Here is a 20,641-nt window from a genome sequence, read left to right on the forward strand (position 1 = left end):
AGCGTGATCGCTGATCAGAGTGGGCACCGAGGCGAGAGAATTATCGAGTCCGCTGACCCTGGTCCAGAAACCTGCCGCGCCGGGAATCGAACCCTGGTCCCGGGCCGTCCTCTGCTCCCGTCTCTGCCCCAGCTCTGACCCCGCTGGCAAAGTTGCTGCGTGCTCTGGTCTGGAACTGATCCCTGCGGTTCCCGTAGGAGCTGTCATAGCGACCTTCATAGGCACTGTCCCCGTCATGTTGCGCCTCACTGTAAACGTAGCCGGATCTGTAAAGATCACGGTCATTCAGTGAAGACTTAGAGTCGTAGGACTAGTAGGATTCATACCTGCAAGAGTCGTACAGCAAGCAAGAAATCCAATCAGTAGCAGATAAGGCAACGGGAGAAAGAGCCTGCAGAGAAATGGCAGAACAAAACTTTCAGGGTTGGACTGTTGTTTAAATAAGCAGAACATAGACGATACCGCGGCCGCACTGACACATGAAAGGAAGCAGATGAACGCGCGCACGGCAAACTCACTGGAGAGTGGTGAACGCGCGCCCGGCATCTGGCTTCAATTACCACGGCCCCTGACAGCTGGTAATTGATGAAATATAGCCTTCTGGTGCGCGTCTCCGCACGGAATATGCAGGAAGTGGAGAAACTCTACAGACTATGGCCTATTGCGTGCTGGCTTGTAAAAACACAGCCATGCGAGGGCCAATTGCCATGCAGCTGCCATAAATAACGAACACAATTCACGCGCTTCTCTGGAATCTCTAGGTTAGGTTGTCGAAGTCCCTCTATAAAGGACTCTGGCCACACCCACTTCGTGGGATGTAGGCCGAGCCCTAAAAAGGAAATACATAAAATATGATATAGGGACTCCAAGCTAAGAGATCTCTTTTTTTATTTACGGAGTTTTATATAGCGCAAACTTGACCCAATGGTATTGGGTATCAGAGCGCTTTACATGGAACCATTTGCGTTACATGAGGACACGTTCATTTTTGTTAGGTACAGAGAGATTAAGTGGTTTGTCCAGAATCACAGGATGTTGAGTGTCATTGCCGAGACTCGAACCCGGTTCCCCAGATTCGAGGTCGACCGCCCTAGCAGTTAGGCCAACTCCTCTTCCTCCGCCACAAAAATCTCTTCTTTAATTAAATATGAGATAAATGAAAGAAGTAAAGCAATACAGTTCCTTTATACAATGCAATGTATTGGTATAATGTGTGTGGTGGGAAGGTTTGTATTGGCAATTATGGCTTAGGAAAATATATTGTGAACTTTTAGGTGCTTTTGTAGGATTTTAAGTGATTTTAAAGGAGTCTGTACATGAAATTATAATTTCTGTTGTTTAATAGACGATGGACTAATAAACATATTTTTGAACTTGAAATAATTATAAATAATAAAAAGTAAATATTGTTGATGACTAATGGTGAAGTGTGTGCTTCAAAAAATGGTTATAAATATACCCTTCAGAACAATAAACATAAAAATAGGCACAACAGGATAGCAGAAATAAAAGAAGAAACTGGCCAACTAGCATTGGCACTAAAGTGGACTACTGTTTATGAAGACACGCACATGTGCACAGAAAAAATGGTGTCACTCACAGCGAAGAGAAGGAAAGGCTAAAATGGGCTAACCAATGGACGAATAGGCCTGAGGGGGAAAATGTATGTATATATGTATGTATATATATATATATATATATATATATTTTAGTTATTAATACATGAGGCTGGCTAGTCAGCTAGAGCTGTATCTGGGCACTCTTAATAAGTAACTAGGGTAAGCAGAGTCAATTGGGGCCTTATTCTAGTTAAGGTCTTAGATTATCAATGTGAAGCAGAAGTGTTGAAGCCTAGTGTCTCCATGTTCCTGTGTCCACACCATTACAAAGAGCTGTATAATCAATGAGTAACAATAAAAGTGATTTTGAAGAGCACATCACTGTGGGACTCCACTTGATGGCCGAAAGAGCTAGGACCAACACCCAGCCCCATCACCTTCACCAAGAACCTTTGTGATCATCATCCACAGCAAACTCAATGTAACCGCCCAAGTCAGTGCCATCACCACCTCTTGCTTCCATAGCCTTTAAATACTGAAGAACATTTTCAAATTGCTCCCCATCGGCACCCAAAAAATCATCATGCATGTCCTGGTCAAAAGCAAGCTGGACTACTGGAATACCCTCTATGTCTGAATCGACAGAAAACTCACCAGATGTTTGCAGATCTTTCAGAACTAAGAGGCCAGAATCACTCTCAACCTCCCTTCCCACACTCATTACACACCACACTTGAAGGAGCTCCACTGACTCCCCATTCCCAAATTAACACAATTCAAACTCCTCACCCACACTTTCAAGGCTCTACATAACACTGGCTCAGCATACCTCAACAATCACATCTGCTTTCACAAATCATCCAGACACTTCAGTTCGTCCATAATCAGACTGGAACACATCCCACGGATACATAAAACCAGATCCATTGGTCAAGACTTCTCCTACATTGCTCATTGATACTAAAATGTGGAACAACCTACTGCTTCAAAAAAGGAGGCTGCTCCTCACTTCTTGATTTCCGGAAGAAGCTAAAGACCTGCCTTATCGAGTAGCCCCACTCGGCCCTAGATTCTAGTTCAAGATCTATCTAAATGACAGTAATGAACCGTCACGATAAATACACAAGAGCTATTAACTCAGACAATCAAAACGCGGCTAATGCGCACACAGGGACTACTGTTTGCCTCTACATTCTGGGATCTGTGGGCGTGGCACAGACGAGCAGACTGAAGTAGTGATTCTAGTTCAAGATCTATCTATGCTCCGATCAACAACCTCCCTAAGGAAGATCGTGAAAAACATCAAATGAAACAACCCATTTTAAGGAGTAATTAGTTACGAAGAAATTGTCTTATGCAATTTACCTCGGAGGGCCATGGAATATTAAATTAGAGCAAGTAAGGATACACACCAACACCAAAGAATGACTTGAATTTTGGAAATTTAAGGAACTGCTAGATACAAAAGATAAGCTTAAATGTGTCTAAGATACCCTAGTTTGATAGAGAACACGTAGAGCGGCAATGGTGTAAAGCTGCAAACTTTGAGATCTGATACAGATAGAGGCCTTCCAAGGATGGGAAAAGAGGAATGCAACATGGAGTCAAGAAGAATAAGGAAGTAGCCAGATGACTGAACCAAAGAATGGAAGGAATAAACAAGTGATCAATAGAAATGCTGAGTTTGTCCTAAAATATACTATTATACAGAATAGCTTACTGTGGTCTTCTGTTGGGGTTCTGATATAAGTGTGAGTCTAGTCAATGTGTTCAATTATACATGCACCATCAGTGATCACACGAACATTAAAATGCAGAGTCAATAGCCCATGTGGCTGTTCATTCAAAAGCATCTCTATTTTTATCCACATTTTATCAAAGTTCATTTTGTGGGAGACAGATGAAGGGTAACCAAGTAGCTCTTACTAATCTTACTCTTTTAGTCACATGTTAACAAATACACAAGTATGATGAAATGTCCTCACCTTCTGAATGGCTATCTTGCAGGCTCCAGTTGTATCAATAAGTGTGTTGTCCAAGTCAAAGAAGACTGCTTTTACACCACTGAGTACCATGGCTAAGCATGTGATGGTGGCACAGATGCTGAGAAGAATTGAGCAGACACCAGGATCTTAAAAATAATCTGGTCTATTAACATCTGGAGAGGTTTCCTGGGAAAACAAGACAAACAATATTCTAGACGATTATCCCTTTACAGAACAAATTTGCATTTTAATACACCTCTTACAAATGAATAAATTAATCAGAACAGTTTAACATGTGTGGCACAATATGCCATTGGTAGATGAATCATTCATTCATTTCATTTGAATCTTTATTCGATCCATTAATAATCCGATCATAAAAGTACAATCTCATAACAGATTTTATGATAAAACCATTTACATGAATACCAGAACATTTAAAATGTTTTTTTTAACAATTAAAATCAGATTAAAACCAAGTTGATCCATCCTTGGAGATTCATTATGGCAAACTTCTTACCCTTCTATTTCTCCAACAAGCCCATAAAAAAGATGCTACCACAAAACAAACGTAAGGGTTAGGCAAGGCTTTTCGAAAATACAGTGCAACTTTACATTGAGAGAAATTTTGACACCTTAAAATTGGTAGAAGGAACTACAATAAAATGGGCAAAAGAACGACAAGTGTAAATCAGACTGGGGGGAGTGATTTTCACACGGGCAGGGGCCTAGTTCTGAAAGCTTGAATCTTTTTTCTGGAAACCCCAGCATTAGTGGGATTAGGTTCAAGCGGAATCGCAACAGGATAAGCCTATGTTGAGCCACTGTGACATGGTTAAGATAAAAAATAGCCTTCCCCGGTCTGGGTAGGAGTCCATTATAAACTATAAACGACTGAGAACACCTGTTCTTTTTCCAACGTTCAGCAGAGGCCTTTTGTATAAATAGATCGATTATTTTCCGTTTGGATACCTTGGTACATAATAAGGGGTTCCTAAAAAATTCTCCCTGCCCCATTGCTTTTATTTCAGCCTGAACAGAACTAAGCCAGCCAATTCTGCTGTAACCCTCAAGCCTCAGACAGTCCCTAATTATGCGTTGCGTTAAATCGACGGTATCCCTAATTTTTGAAAGAATACCCCAGTCCTCGCGATCAAAACCGCGTCATCAGCGTAAGCCAGTATGTGGAGCAAATTATTTTTGAATTTGGGAACATCTAAAGACATTTTAGACAGGGCTGCCTCCACCCCGTTAGTATAGATGGAAAAAAGAAACAGGGCGAGGACGCAACCCTGTCTGACGCCTTTATATATTTTAAATGAGCGTGTGCATTCCAAATTTCTGCCAAATCTCGCAGAGGCATTGGAATACAGCTGATGAATGAAGCGGATGATCTGGGGATCAATTTCCATTACTTCCATCATGGACCACAATTTTGAATGGGACACGCAGTCAAACGCGGCTGAGAGGTCCATGAATGCCATATAGATTTTGCCACTTTTCGCCTTTGTATATTTATCTATACATAGAGAAAGATTCAAGCCTTGGTCCACTGTCCCCTTGCCCTTTTGAAAACCATATTGCGCCAACATTAAAATATTGCGTTCCTTGGCCTACTCCTCCCATCTAGCTAGCAACAACCACCCCATAAGTTTGGCAGATGAATCCAAAAGGGAAATTGGTCTATAGTTTTTAGGGCTACCCCTACCTCCCTTTTTAAAAATAGGAACTATTACCCTATGGTTCCATGATGGCGGGGTGCCCTCTACCACTATGCTAATGAAATCGTTTGTCAGAAGGGGCACCCACAAGTAATAGTTGTCCTGGAAAAGATCTATTGGGACTCCGTCAGGCCCCGGGGCCTTCCCTTGGGCACACATTTCCAATGCTTCCCTCACTTCTCTCACTTCTCCAATAGTAAAAGTCAGGGTACCTTGGGTCGACAGCAAAACATCTGTATAAGGGGGCTCATTAGGTTGACGTGCAAAAATACTTTCAAAGTGTCCTACCCATAGTTCTTCCTCTACATGAGTATCTAGAGACGGGTCAGTCACATTTATGAAAGACGGGGCATTTATGACCTTCCAAAACTCCTTACTACTCTTGGAGCTAGCTGCATGTTCAAGATCATCCCACGTATTTTTCTTTAGGTCCTTTTCGCGGGTATTCCTTGCCTGCTTGCAATCTTTTCGAAGGGTTCTTATCAGTACAGGGACTCTTGGCTGTGATTGTAATGCACTATCAAGTGCCCTCTTTGCTATGAAGCAAACTGAGTTGAACCAGCAGCCAGGTGGTACATCGGTTGCTGGTTTCTGACAGGTAAGTGCAATTTTTAAATATGCTATAAAGGTTGTGAAAAAGAGAAGAGTTGGGGGACCACCTTCTGTCAAACAGTGTAGGATATCTCCTTTCACTTGGGATATTATATCCACGTTTAAGTCCTTTTTCATGACCTGGGCCAACCTCATTTGGTATCCATTTTTCATTACAAGAGTGATATTATTGATGCTCAAATGGGGTCTCTTAACATTTTGGGGGGCACTTACATTAATAAGTAGGAGGGCATGGTCACTATAAGGAGTGAATGTATTACTAACATGATCCACTCTATTCTGTAATATAGTTGAGACTAGGATATTATCAATTATAGACTCAGAATTGTTCCTCCTAAATGTTGGCTCTACCTGGCCCGTTTTCCCACTATTAATTGCAGTCAGGTCCGTTGTAAAAAGCAGCCTATTGAGCGTATCGCCGTAAGTATTATGTACAAAGTGTGGAAGGGTATTACCCTTCGGATCGTTTATTCCACACGCACTGTCATTATCATGGGTATTGACATCTCCCACCCAAATTAGGCTAGGCCTCCTCTTCTGCTTATCCAGATAAATTAGATGTAGCTCCTCATTCAAGACCTCTAATACACTTTTCATGTTTGCTCCGAATTCGTTATCATAACAATTAATTAATAACCACTCTCCAACAGGTAAAAAGTCTAATTGGAAAATTTGAAAGCAGTTATTCCTGGAGCCCACCTGTTTTACTTGTGCTGCTAGTGTATTGGAGACTAGGGTTAAAAGACCTCCTTTATCTTTTCTGGACACCGACGGCACTGAAGGAGTATGAATAGTACGGTAGCCCGGGAAAAAAACTGGTTCCTTAGACCATGTCTCTTGGAGACAAACATTGTCTATCATTTGCCAATAATGATGCCATTCTTCGTTACCTATTTTGAGGTAATTCCCGCCACATTCTAAGTTGCTAACGATAACACATTTCTTTTCCCTTTTTGTAAAATTGTATCACTGGGAACCTCTATTGGGGGACGAATAGGGATGCAATTTGGTAGTCAATCACATGCTTCCAAATCAGAGAGAGGGGCAAATCTGTTGTAAAGGCCAACTACAGGTGCTGAAGTTAAGTGCTCTGGCTATCGCAAAATGGGGTCACCTATCCTGGACTAGCCCCGGTTTATAAAAGTAATACAATGATAATGGTATTATCTGGGTATTTCTCGTCCTAAAATGATCAAAGTTGCTCAAAAGTAACCCAGCTGTGTACGGATTGTTAAAGTTTATCACTACACAATCCCCTGTAAATAAGTTCAATATGTTTCCCATCCGTTTCACCCTCCTGGCCATAATAATTTTGTTGGTTAAATAAATCTTTCCCATGCCCCAGTCCATGGACTGGTTCGATAACCAGTACATGCATTTGTCCATTAGCTGGATGGTTGACTCCTGTTGGTTATCCTGCAGGGGCGGAACATTAGCAAGTACCAGCACTAAGGGAGAAGCATCCGGAGGAAGATTAATCCAGTGATAAAAACTCATTTCCGCCCTAGCCGCAGGGTTAGGTTCCACACTGACAGATCGCAAAGCCTCTCCTGGTTACCCAGGCCCTCGGGGCATCCGCTGGCGTTTAGGAGCCTCATTTCGATTAACATTCAATGCTGGTCTTTGGGCCATCGGATGGTTAACAGTTTGGTGTTGGACTAAAGCTGCTGAGTCTTCCCTTCCCAAATGGAGGGAAGAAAGAGATGGTACAGACTTGGCCCCATCAACGCCAATGTCAGTCTGGTTACTGACCGCAAGTGAGTTAGTCAGGGGCACCGTCAATATAGATGGTGCAGCATTAAGACGCTCCAAGCCTAATAAACTATCTTTAATCTTAGACAGTTTAAGGAAAAATTGGATCCAGGAGAGTAGTCCTTACTTTAGTGACTTGAGTTCAGAAGAAATCATCCAAAGCTAAATCTCAAGTCTGGGTGCCTATACATGATGGCGGTGTGGCAATCAGAATATCAGAGGCAGAAGTCTTAGCTCGGGATACCCTCTGTTTGTTCCTTCTCACAGTTTTTGGTTGTTTGGATTTAGCAGGAGCACAACTACTCCTCAGCTTTTTGGCAAGTCACTTGCCACACTAATTACTGGGCACATCTCCCATGTCCCCTAAAACAGAGGTGGTGGGGGAACATATGTTAGGTGGCGTGGCCCATTGCCCAAGAGGGATATCCTCACCAGGTAATACAATGAGCCTCGGGGGACTGGAGGCGGGCTCGTTGGTGGTTCCAATGGATGATCTATTTGGAAGGAGGAGTGGCTCCATCGACAGGCGCCTCTCAGTCAGTTCTATCTCGTGTGAGAGGACGCTTGCCGCTCTGGCTGAAAAAGCGTTGAGCGTTGCAACACTCCCTCCTCCCAGTTTTTCCACGAATGCCCTTCACTTCCCCATGGGCATATCTAAGTATAACAGAATGAAATTAAATAAAAGAACACCTGCAGGCCAAAAGTCACGAGGGGTGGCCCAGCACGGCCTCCTTCGGGCTCCGACGGGCATGGACAGGCGCTCCCCGGGGGGGCGTGGCTAAGGCGCCTATGTAGGTGGAAGCGGGACTCCGGAGCTCCTCCGTGCCCGCCTCGCACCACCGCATATCCTGAGCCCCGACTCGCACCCCGACCCCTCAAAAGTACATAGGAGGGCAACGGGGGCACGCAGGGTGAGTTTGGAGGACTGGGGGCCCCTGTGTACACCCCCGCTGGACTTTGCAACTCGAGCGCGGCTCCCGGAGAGGAGAGCGCCCAAAATGGCGACCGCCGTCCTGCCCTGATGCGCCTGGTGGCGGACTTCAGGAGGCGAGGAAGAATCCCCTGACGCGGTGGTGGCTGACCGCTGGCCGGCGGAGGCCCCCGGAGACCGGGCAAAGGTGAGGGGAACTGGCTGGCGCACTCGCGGGTGCAGCTAGAGGACGGGAGACGACGGCCCTGCCTGACCCTAAAATGGCGCCGGCGGAGACCGAGTGACCGCATTGGCGGCCGGCAGCGGAGCCCTTGGAGCTGCGTGGACCGCTGGATCAGCGCGCAACACACGACCCGCCCTCCTAGTGGTGGCATTGGGGGGTGCGCGAGGACAGTGGACGTCAAGGAGAGCGGGGATTGAGGGACTGGCTACCCTCCCCCCCCCCCCCCCCCCCCACGAGGCGCCTGCCTGGGCTAGGTGGCTGTCCACGGAGCTGTGGAGACCGTGTGGAGACCTGGGCCTGCGAGGGGCACCTGTCCCGTTATCCCAGTGACGGTCTTGCCAGGGAGCCTGTGCCACTGGGGATTGGCAGCACGCGCACAAGGGGGACGAAGGGGGGAACAGGGGACGAGGTGCTGACTCCCCACCCCCACGAGTCACTGAAGTTCCGGGCGAGAAGAGGTGCCTACCTGGCCGGGGGCGCCCGAGCACAGCGGACCAGGTACTCATTGGTGGATACCCTGCCTGAGCCTTCTAGGTGCCCGGACCAGGGGCACTGGTGCCACACGACGCCAGCGGAGACTGGCCCCTGAACTGGACCCCACGAAACGCAGGCCCAGAGGTCGGAGGGAACGGCGGACCTGAGGCGGACCAAGGACGAAGAGGGGGAACGTCGGCGACCACCGCAGGGGCGCTTGACGATCGCTGCCCGCCAGGATGGTACGGGGCAACAGCAAGAAGAAAGGCTTTGAGGCCCTGAGACAGGACGACCCGGGACACCTCGTCGAGGACGTCCCGCCGGGGGAAGGGGCCGGGAGCTCGTCCCGCCCGCGGGATCCCTCCCTGGGGGACATAATGCAGGCGATTGTGGCGTCATGGGAGGCTCTTGAGAAGCGTATGGACACCATTGGGTCGGACCTAACCCTGTTGAAGGACGACGACAGGAAACTGAAGGAGCGGGTGGCGACCTCAGAGGTGGCCCTGAAAAGCTTGCCAGGGGACGTGGCGGAGCTAAAAACGACACTGGCGGAAATGGCGCAGAAGGTGCGGGTCCTGGAGCTCCGCGCAGAGGACAGTGAAGGGCGCTCTCGGCGCAATAACCTCCGCCTGGTGGGGGTTCCCGAGAACACAGAGGGGCGGGATGCGGTCACCTACCTGGAGGGCTGGCTACGATCCGAGGTGGCCCCGGAGGGACTCTCGCCGTTCTTTGCCATTGAACGCGCACACAGGGTCCCTGCGCGTCCCCCCAAACCGGGGGTGCCTCCGCGCCCGATTGTACTGCGGCTTCTGCACTTCAGAGACAGAGACCATATACTGCGGAGGGTGAGGGAAACCCCGGACCTGAGAATAGACAACAGCAGCGTCATGGTCTTTCCGGACTTCACCAGAGATGTGCAGAAGCAGCGGGCCTCCTTCCTGGCGGTCAAGCGGAAATTGAGATCGCTGCAACTGCCCTACGCTATGCTGTTCCCGGCGAGGCTGCGGGTGGTCGATGGGGAACGCACTCACTTTTTCCTGACGCCACAGGAAGCTTGGAGCTGGTTGGACACGAGGGGGAAGCCGGGCACAGGCCCCACGCCGCAGACCCCCCCCCAGGAGACACTCCACGGAAGCAACACCGACGCGACGATCTGGCTCCCCAGCGGGCTGGCAGCAGGAGCGAGCCAAGGCGGTGCAGGCGGTGGCGGCCATCAGCCAGGGGGACGCCAGCCCCTCCAGCAGCGCGTCGGAGCAGTCGAAGGACAGCACTCCCAGCCCTGGCTCCAGCAGTGGGCACGACCTTTCAGAGACGGACCTGCCGGTGGTGACTCCCCAGACAGCGGAAGGTATCCTTGGTTGAGACGGTTCGTGAGACCTTGGCCACGCAAGTAAGATAATGGGGTATGCAGGTGGGGGGGGGGGACCGCTTCTGGATGCTATGCAGTGGGATGCGGATGCCCCCCCGGGACTTCGCACTGACACCATGGGGACGGGGAGAGTCGGGGGGTCTCTCCTGATTGTTGTTAGGGGAAGTGGGGCGGGGGCGGGGGGCTTCGGACCTGTCTGGAGCCGGCATCGCTGCCACTCCAGCCCTATTATGTAGTGATACGCTCTTTGATACTTGAGTTTGGATGGGGTTTCCACGTTGGTTGTCTGTCCGGGGGTGTGGGTGTTGGGGTAGTTTGAATATGCAAGTTGGGGGGGGACGGGGGGGGGACCTAGGCGTGCTGGGGGGGTTGCCGGGAGAGTGAGTGGAGTGGATGGGGCTTGGCAGACTTCGCCATGGGATCCGACTTAGGCTATAGATGTCTCACATGGAACGTAAGGGGGATGCACTCGATGCATAGGCGTCATAAGATCCACTCTTATCTGGTCAGGCGGGGCATACACATTGCCTTCCTTCAGGAAACCCATCTGCTGGATAAAGAAGGGAGGGCACTGCAGCGGCGCTGGAGGGGGCAGGTCTTTCACACCGGTTACTCCGCTTATGCTAGGGGGGTGGCCATCTGGGTACGGGCGGGGATACCCTACCAATGCACACAACAGGTGATTGACCCAGAGGGGAGATACATAATGGTGCGTGGCAAGCTGGACGGGAGGGACCTTAACCTGGGTTGCATATACGCCCCAAATGTGGACCAACCTGCATTCCTCGCACTACTGTCCAACAAACTAGCTCAGTTTCTGGTGGAGCCCTTGCTCCTGGGCGGCGACTTTAACAGTGTGGCAGACGTTACCCTGGATAGATCCCACCCCCCCCTTCCGAACGCACCAGCTGGTAAACTTGCACTCGCGCGCTCGGCCTGGCAGCGCCGGTGGGGACTGGTCGACTCCTGGAGGGCTAACCACCCGTCGGACAGGGACTACTCTTTCTTCTCCGCTCTCCACGAACTACATGTCCGCATTGACGCCTTCCTATGCTCGCAAGACGTGCACGCGGAGGTGTGCCACAGTGAGTATCTCACGCGCTCGATCTCAGACCACAACCCGCTCCTCGTGCGGCTGCGCTGGTCGCAGTTCCGCCCGAGGATCCCGGCTTGGAAACTCCGCCCTGAGGCACTGGACGATCAGCTCTTCCGTGCCACGATTGCCTCGGGCATCGAGGCATATTTCCAGGAGAACGCGGGCACGGCGGGGTCAGCCGCGACGGAATGGGACGCCTTCTATCGGTACTTCGGGGCCAGTGCATTGCAACGGCTTCGGGAGTGCGGAGAACGCTACTGGAGGACATTGAGAAAGAGGACGAGACCCTACGGAGGCTAGAGAGGGCGAGACCTGAGCGGCCGGACACTCACGAGGCTCTGCTAGGGGCGCGAGAGGCGGTGGCGGCGACAGTGGAGCGTCTCCGATGCTTTGACTACAAGGCCTACCTCACGCGAGCGCACTCGGAACGCGACAAATCGGGGGCTCTCCTGGCCTGGCTGGCCAACCCGTCCCGCCGAAGCTCGGTCATTCTTGAGCTCAGAGACCAGGCGGGGGCGGCGAGGTTTGATCAACAGGGAATTAACGCATTGTTTTATGACTACTACACAGAGCTCTACCGCAGCAGGGTCCTCCCGTCGGCGGAGGAGTTTCGGGCCTTTCTGGAGGGCCTTGACCTACCGGTGCTGGAGGAGGGGATCGCAAAGCGACTTGGGGACAAGATCGAGGAGAGGGAGGTGCGGGTTGCCATCAAGAGCATGGCAAGAAATAAGACGCCGGGCACCGATGGATTCCCGACGGAATTCTACCTCACCTACGCGGATCTCCTAGCGCCCCGGCTGACGTGGGTATACAACGAGTCGAGGCGTCTGGGCTGCCTCCCTGCGACCACGAGAGAGGCGCTGATAGTCCCCCTACTGAAGCCGGGTAAGCAGCCATGGGACAGATCAGCGTATCGCCCACTGTCCATGCTCAACCTGGACTATAAGATTCTGAGCAAGATCTTGGCGACGCGTTTGCTCCCTCACATGCCCATGCTGGTACATGCGGACCAATCGGGTTTCATCCCGGCCCGCAATACGGCGCTTAACGTGCGGCGACTCCTGCACATACTAGAGGCCGACACCTATGACGGCGACGAGGCAGTGGTGTTTGCTGTCGACATGGAGAAGGCCTTCGACAGCCTGGAATGGCCGTATCTCTTCCATGTTTTGCGAGCGCTGGGCCTTGGCGAAGGCTTCGTAGATTGGACGAGGCTGCTCTATACGAACGCGACGGCGAGGGTCAGGACGGGGAGGGTTATCTCTGAGATGTGCGGAGTGGGCAGGGGCACCCGTCAGGGTTGCCCTCTTTCCCCCCTGCTGTTTGCCTTGGCCGTCGAGCCACTTGCGGCGCGGGCCCGGCTGGGGCAGGCGTATCGGGGCCTGGACATCTATGGCCAAGAACACCACATCGCACTATACGCAGATGATCTGCTGATGTTCCTGGCGGACTCGGCGGACTCCCTGCGTGGAGCTAAGGCCCTCCTGCAATCGCTGGGTAGAATCTCGGGCCTCCGAGTGAACTGGGAGAAGTCCCACCTATTCTCAGCCCGCCCACGGAGTGCATGCCCGCAAACTACAGAGGGAGTGACCTGGGAAGAGAGGAGCCTGCGATACCTTGGCACCTCGATCTTCCATGACAGAGCCGATATCCTTGAGGGAAATATCGGTACGGCGATAAGGCACACTAGAGGGAATTTCGACTTTTGGGGCACGCTCCCATTGTCACTCATGGGCAGGGTGGCGTTGCTCAAGATGGTAACCCTCCCGCGGCTGCTTTACTTCTTCGGGACCCTCCCGATCTGGATCCCGGCGAGCTACTTTCGGCGGCTGCGATCAATGGTCATCGGCTTCCTGTGGGGGGCGGGCAGGCGCAGGGTGGCCCATGCCACGCTTCTCCGCCCAAGGGCGGACGGAGGTCTAGCGGTGCCGGACTATGAGCTCTACTACTTGGCGGCGCAGCTGCAATGGCTGACACAATGGGTGGCGCGGGCCAGGAGAGGGGAGGACGGAGCGGGTGAACCGGCGGGTCCGGTTCAGGTGTTGTCCCGGATTGTCCTGGGACTTCCGATGGGGGATTTCCACCTCACTCAGGAGTTTGCGACGGCCCGGAAATGCTGGAACAGATATCGCCGGAGATGCGGTGTTACGGTTCCATACGCACCAGAGATCCCACTTAGACTCTGCTGGGCGCTTCCGCACGGAGGCTCGTGGCGCGGGCTGGACGGCTGGGAGCAGCAGGGGCTGTCATCCATGGGTGATCTGTACGAAAACGGGGTGATGTTGCCCTTCGACCTCCTGCAGGACCGCTTCGAGCTGGCGGGTGGGGACTGCCTCCTTCATGCGGCTTTAACAGCGGCGATCCGCAAACACTGGGGGGCGGGTATTTCGGAGCCACCATTGTCCCTGGGCTGTCAGTACGTCGTGATGATGGCAGGAACGGTCAAAGCGGTCACGTGCCTGACTCGACGCATAGTCTCGGAATCCACCGCTCCGCTGCTGACCTTGAAGACGAAATGGGAGGCCGACTTGGCGACTGAGATCCCCGAGGAGGCCTGGAATGGTATACTAGAGGGGGCCCGGAACGGCACGCGCAACGCAAGGTTCCAGCTGGTGCACTTTTATGTCCTACATAGGGCGTATCTGACCCCTGATAAGTTACATAAGTACTTCCCGGCACACCCAGCGTCCTGTCCGCGCTGCCCGGCGGATCCCGCAGACTTCCAACAGATGTTCTGGTCCTGTCCTGAGCTGGGGCCCTTTTGCGAGGAGGTGGTGGAGGTTCTGAGGGAGGTGACGGAGATGGACCTGCAACTCACCATGGCACATTGCATACTACACTGGTTCCCACACATATCAAAGAATAAAGTCACTAGCAAGTTCCTGGACTTGGGGCTTCTCCTGGCGAAGCGGGCCATTACGTCCCAGTGGAAGGCGTCCCGGGGCCCCGTGGTAGAGCGCTGGAAGGCTGAACTGCTTAAATGGGCTAGATGTGAGGGTGAACTTCGCCTGCGGGCTGCGCTCAGGATAAACAATGACATGGCACTGGAGAGAGCCAGGGCGTGGGAGGGGCTGGTCCTAGATCTCACGCTCCTGGACGTGGAGGAGGAGGAATCCCCGGTGCATAGCCCGGCTCCAGAGGGACGCCCGCCTGACGGGGGGGCGGCATAGACCCGCTCTGCTATTACACTGCCCTTGCGTTCCATCAAGATGATTTACGGATGATTGCAGATGAATCCTGGTGCCATGCTTCGGATCTGATCTTGGTGGCAAGGTTGAGAGCTCAGTTAGGTGATACTCTGGCACGCCTGGGGGGGTGGGGGGTCTGGGCAGGGGCAGGAAGAGTTGGGGGGGGGAATCCTAGACGGGGGAGGCGGGGTAGGAAAAGTTGAGGGGGTTAAGGGGAAGGGGAGGGGGGTATGTTCAAGGAGGCTGTACAGAAACTCTTGGCTTAAACTGGACTTGGGACAGGGGAGAGGGAGTGTTAGGTCCGAAAAGCAGCGCTGCCGTTTCCCATCCGCTTGGTGGCTGTAGCCATGCACAGAATGCTCAAGCGCAGTTTCTTATGTACCTGCGACATTGCCGCTCGACCTCCGGGGTGCGAGCTGAATGGCTGTGTGATACAGGGGTGTGGGAGCGGAGCACACACTGAGCATCAAGGGGAATGGCATAAACTGTACTGTATGCTTATCTGTCTTTGCTGCAATAAAAAGATATTTACAAAAAAAAATGGACAGGCGCGCCCTTGGCCTGGGCTTAGCCCTCGCACATCCAGCGGCGCAGGCCGACAACGTCCTTTTCAGCGCGTTCTCCAAGCGCTAAGGACTCTGGGGTATGTAGTCCCAGCCTGCAGTGCAGACACTCCTCCGTTCTCCTGCCCAGCACCACAGCGGAAATAAACGGCTACCTGGTGGATGAATAGTTCTGGAGTTCAAATTTGGCTTATCACGGACTCTGATCTCGAAACGCTATAATGTGGCATGGAAATATATAACCATAGTAGTCTTAGATGAGGAATGCATAATGTTAGGGACTCAATGATTGTTATGCTTACGTTTTAACTAGAGTGGATATTTGTTGTCCCGTGTTCAGTGTGATATGAAAAGAATGGAGAAGGGGCGGAGGAGGCAAGTGTGAGCTTTCCAGTGGTGGCAAAAAAGACTGCAGATGACCTGCACTGACGTTCCTTTATTGGTATAGTGCTATTTAACTTGGTGTCCCCACTACTTAAATATACTGGTTTTGATTGTGTACTTTACCATAGTTAGACTTATATTTTATACTAGGATATTAACCATGATTTTTCTTTTCATAAGGAAAGCAAATTTCCTGAGTGGGGAAGAATGAATGTGAACTAATCGACAGTAATACATTCTAAAGTTCGCTGTTTGCATTGTATCATTGAAGATATTCAATAAAGGGGTGAGGCCTGACTGGCCAAGATCGCAAACCATTTGTGTTGAGCTCCTGACTACCCCCTTAAACAAGCTGACAAGAAACCTGTTTCCTGAAATAACTAAATGTTTTTCCTAACCACGTCTTACTTTCTGGGGGCACGCTAACTGCCATGCTCTGCATATTTCCAGCAAGTGGTCTCCCACCGGGCCATTCTTTGTACTGTAGCCTACATCTCATGGAAACGATAAGATGGCAGCTGCTGCTGAGCAAAGCTGCGTTTCAGCCTCTTGACTCTAAGGCAAAGATGTGGCCCTGAGCAGTAGCAAGTGTCCAGCCCTGATCTGTACTACGGAGGTGCCCACAGGAAACTAGGGAAAGAATAGAGGGCAGGAAAACTGAGAAATCGGCAGCTATGAGTGGGCGGGGTGTGGAGGCCTCGGAGGTGCTGGACACACTTTTGAGTGGTGCATGTGGGCCAATTGATTGAGCTAAAGAAGGAATCAGTGGTTTCCTCTATGCTGACTGCTGGGCGAAGGCTTTAATTTAAACAGTGAATTGGTGCCCTGGGCAGGAGATGGGGCCCAGCCCCGCACACAGAACTATGAGCCTGCTCGCTTTCAGACACCTGCTTTCTCCTGGATGTCCGGGGCCTATTTTGGAGACAGACTGGGAGTGCAGGGGATTGGTAACCCCCCCCCCCCTCTCCCTCCCCCAGAGATGTTGGATTTGCCCCTCCACTGGCACAAAGCTGCAAGAGTCCCCAGGATGATCCACTGCTAATCTTTGTAAATACCAGACCCTGCGCTTTTTAGGGCTGGCCCAAACCTGCTCACCCCAACATGAGACATGCCTGACCCCGAGTTGGGGGTGCCTCTAGCCAGGGCATGAGTCTTGTTTGGTTACTTTGAGCGTTGGGAGCCTATTGCATCGACTTAGCTATAATGTGGGTGCCTCTTGTGATGGACGTCCGGGTTCGCTGGGAGTTTCGAATCCCCTGGAGGCAGGAAAGCGATATACTGTGCTGTGATCACGACTCTGCTCTACTCTGGAGACATCCCTCTCCCCATCGTGAATTCCTGAAGCCGGGCTGAACCTGTGCTTGGACTTCTCTTTCTCCCACAGGGAGACTTGAAAATGCACCCCAACGTCACATGCTGCCCATTGCTGGCCGGGAGGAGAATGGTGAGGGCAGGCCGGGGCCCATACTTATCCTTACATTTTCCTGTTTGCTCTAGAGAGACAACTGGGCTGTGGCAGTGTGACTGGGTCTCAGGCAAATTGTGAGAGGTGGGAGCCCACCTACCTTTCTTTTCCCGCCTAGGCTCCTGAGCCCATCTTGATCTGTTGTTGAACTGACTAGCTAAGAGCTTGTTTATGCTGTGAAATATCTTCCAGTACCTATTAACGTAGGTGTACCCACACTGCAAGATCAAACACAAGATGTAGAAGCAAGCCCTGGCCCCGGGACCATGAGACGAAACAAGCCCAACTCCTCAAAAGCTCAAACAAAGATTGATAAATTCATCGCCTGAAGTCATAAACATTTAGAAAATCCGTCAGAGGCTGCCACCCCCCTCCTCCCTGAAGCCGGCGACAGCCTATCCAGGCCTCCAGAGTTCCACTGGAAACTAAAAATGGGGAGATGGCTTGGGAGGTCACTCTTCTTTCCCAAGACCTCCATAAAGTGGTCATCAGGGTCTCTGAGGTTCAGGTGCCATACTTCTGAGATTGAAGATGTAGTAAAGGAACTCAAGTCGACTGTCCTGCACCTATCAACACCATCCAATGCCCAGGAAGACTGGGCAGAGGATGCGGAGAACAGAGCAAGGACAAGTAATATCGTCATTGTAGGCTTCCCGGAAGGGGGCGGAGGAGTTGATCCCTCAGAAGTTCCTAGTGCCATACATACTTTACAGTTGAATGGCCCCACAAATCCACCCCACCCAAATAGAGGTGTCCCTCCGCACGCTTTGATAGAAAAGCTACTAAACAATAGAGACGCGATCATTAAGGGCACATGTGCGATAGAGCAGCTCACATTTCAGGCAGGTCGAATTATGGGTTTTTTCAGAATATATGGGTTAAGTTAAAAAATGGGAACCATATTATAGTGTTTAACAACAGTGGAGGGCCTCAAAACTTCTATTTGGCAAGGCTTAAAGTGATCATTAACTCAAGATGCATCTTTTTCAAGACCCTTCCCAGGCTGCCTGGTATTGGGAGACTGAGAACAAAGCTTTAGCTGCAACCCAGTTCCACCATGGGGCGAAGCCTAATGACAGGCTAAACAAAGGACTTGGGGGCAGCCCAGCAAGCCTCAGAGATGAAGGAAATCATGCAACGACACCCCGATTCTGCCGTGGGGGAACGGCCAACAACACCTCACCTGGAGGAGGCTTGGGGAGAACAGCAAGAGACTCCCGTTCCTGGACCGGACGCCGCCGCTGCAGAGTCTGCAGAGGCTGTATTCCTACCCCATCAGCGCGACCGCATGGAGAACAGTGGTCCCGGGACTACAGTTCCCAGAGGGCTTTGCGGGGGCGCAGAGCCAGTGACGCTGCAGGAGGGGGCCTGAGGCCCTCAAAATCGGCCCGGCCCTCCTGCTGCGCGGGACGCAACGACACCCTGATTCTGCCGTGGGGAATGGCCAACAACAACTCACCTGGAGGAGGTTTGGGGAGAACAGCAAGAGACTCCCGTTCCTGGACCGGACGCCGCCGCTGCGGAGTCTGCAGAGGCTGTATTCCTGACCCCATCAGCGCGACCGCAAGGAGAACAGCGGTCCCGGGACTACAGTTCCCAGAGGGCTTTGTGGGGGCGCAGAGCCAGTGACGCTGCAGGAGGACGCCAGAGGCCCTCAAAGTCGGCCCGGCCCTCCCGCTGCGCGGGACGCAACGACACCCTGATTCTGCTGTGGGGAACGGCCAACAACCCCTCACCTGGAGGAGGCTTGGGGAGAACAGCAAGAGACTCCCGTTCCTGGACCGGCCGCCGCCGCTGCGGAGTCTGCAGAGGCTGTATTCCTGACCCCATCAGCGCCAGTGACGCTGCAGGAGGACGCCAGAGGCCCTCAAAGTCGGCCCGGCCCTCCCGCTGTGCGGGACGCAACGACACCCTGATTCTGCCGTGGGGAACGGCCAACAACCCCTCACCTGGAGGAGGCTTGGGGAGAACAGCAAGAGACTCCCGTTCCTGGACCGGCCGCCGCCGCTGCGGAGTCTGCAGAGGCTGTATTCCTGACCCCATCAGCGCGACCGCAAGGAGAACAGCGGTCCCAGGACTACAGTTCCCAGAGGGCTTTGCGGGGGCGCAGAGCCAGTGACGCTGCAGGAGGGCGCCTGAGGCCCTCAAAATCGGCCCTGCCCTCCCGCTGCGCAGGACGCGCCCGGGCCAAGGGCGGGCCCGTCCCGCACCCGTCAGAGACCGGAAGAGGCAGGGCAGGGCTATCCCCCTAATATCTGGACCTTGAGGACTCCACACCAAGGATTAAAAGGTACTGTGGGGAAAAGGGGGCTACTCAAAGTTAAAGTAAACCAAAGACACGTCCCTGTGTTGACTTGTCCTGCAGAGTCTAATTATCTGGAAAAACAGTCTGAGGTTGAGTTTAGTAACCTATACGATTAAGCAATGGGCAAGAGAAAAACCATGGAAGGTGGAGTACAGTCGGCCCATCCCAAGAAGGGGAAAAAAGCAAAAAAAGTCATACACCCAGGATCCAATTGTACTTTGACAAGAATCGAAACAATCGTCAGTGAATTTGAGGAGATCCTGACAGGAAATTCTAGTACCCACCAGGAGCAAAACCCTGACCCACTTTCAGAAGTATTAAAACAGCAGCGTGGGAAAGTGATCCCAGCTATTTTTAACAAAATATCCCCATATATTCCCCCAATTTGTGAAGTACACAAACCATTAGATAGCTCTACTAATTTGGTCCAGTCAGAGGAAACTAATGAGATCAATCTACCCAGTGTTACCCCAGAATCCACCGCTCAAGAAATACAGGAGAATACAGGGGAGATAGTTATTAACTGTGTTAATAGATTTGCAGTTCTAGAAAGGGAAACAGGAGACGCCCTGGATGTGATTGCTCAAACAATTGAGGGGTGCTAAGGTAAACGGGACAAGTGCTGATTCCTATGAGGGTTGCCCAAAATGTTCAACCTCTAATAGAGCTCTTTTGAAGAAATTAGAGAATTTAGAGAGGGACATGCGTTCTATAAAAAAAATGTTGGAAGCATTATCCCAGAAGGGTAACATCGATAGGGCAAAAACCCCGCAGACTACCGTACTTGCAATAGTATCTGCACCTTGTACCCCACCAGACCCTCTAATCCCCTGCAAACAACCAGAAGCGGGGCTAGTAAGGAAAGGGCTCCAGCACCAAAGACCTTATGATAGGGACTCACTAGCTGGACAGCATAGTCTTAGCTCCAGGTCATATGCTGAAATTATAAGAACACGGGGCATAGCACCTGGTAATAGACCTGTACACCAGAGCATACAATCTTGTAAGGATACT

The 20,641-nt window shown here is 51.6% G+C and overlaps 1 protein-coding gene across 2 annotated transcripts in view; it reads right to left on the reverse strand.

Moving 5' to 3' along the window:
• The window catches only part of NANP (N-acetylneuraminic acid phosphatase), an 86,951-nt gene that overhangs the window by 38,688 nt on the left and 27,622 nt on the right, over positions 1 to 20,641 (reverse strand). For both annotated transcript variants that reach the window (XM_086927217.1, XM_086927216.1), the window contains exon 2: positions 3,545 to 3,730. In XM_086927217.1, coding sequence (XP_086783343.1) covers positions 3,545 to 3,634 — 90 coding nt within the window. In that variant the 5' untranslated portion in view covers positions 3,635 to 3,730. The remainder of the gene's footprint in view (positions 1 to 3,544; positions 3,731 to 20,641) is intronic.

The sequence above is a fragment of the Lissotriton vulgaris genome, chromosome 6 (assembly GCF_964263255.1).
Source record: "Lissotriton vulgaris chromosome 6, aLisVul1.2, whole genome shotgun sequence".
Taxonomy (NCBI): Eukaryota; Metazoa; Chordata; class Amphibia; order Caudata; family Salamandridae; genus Lissotriton; species Lissotriton vulgaris.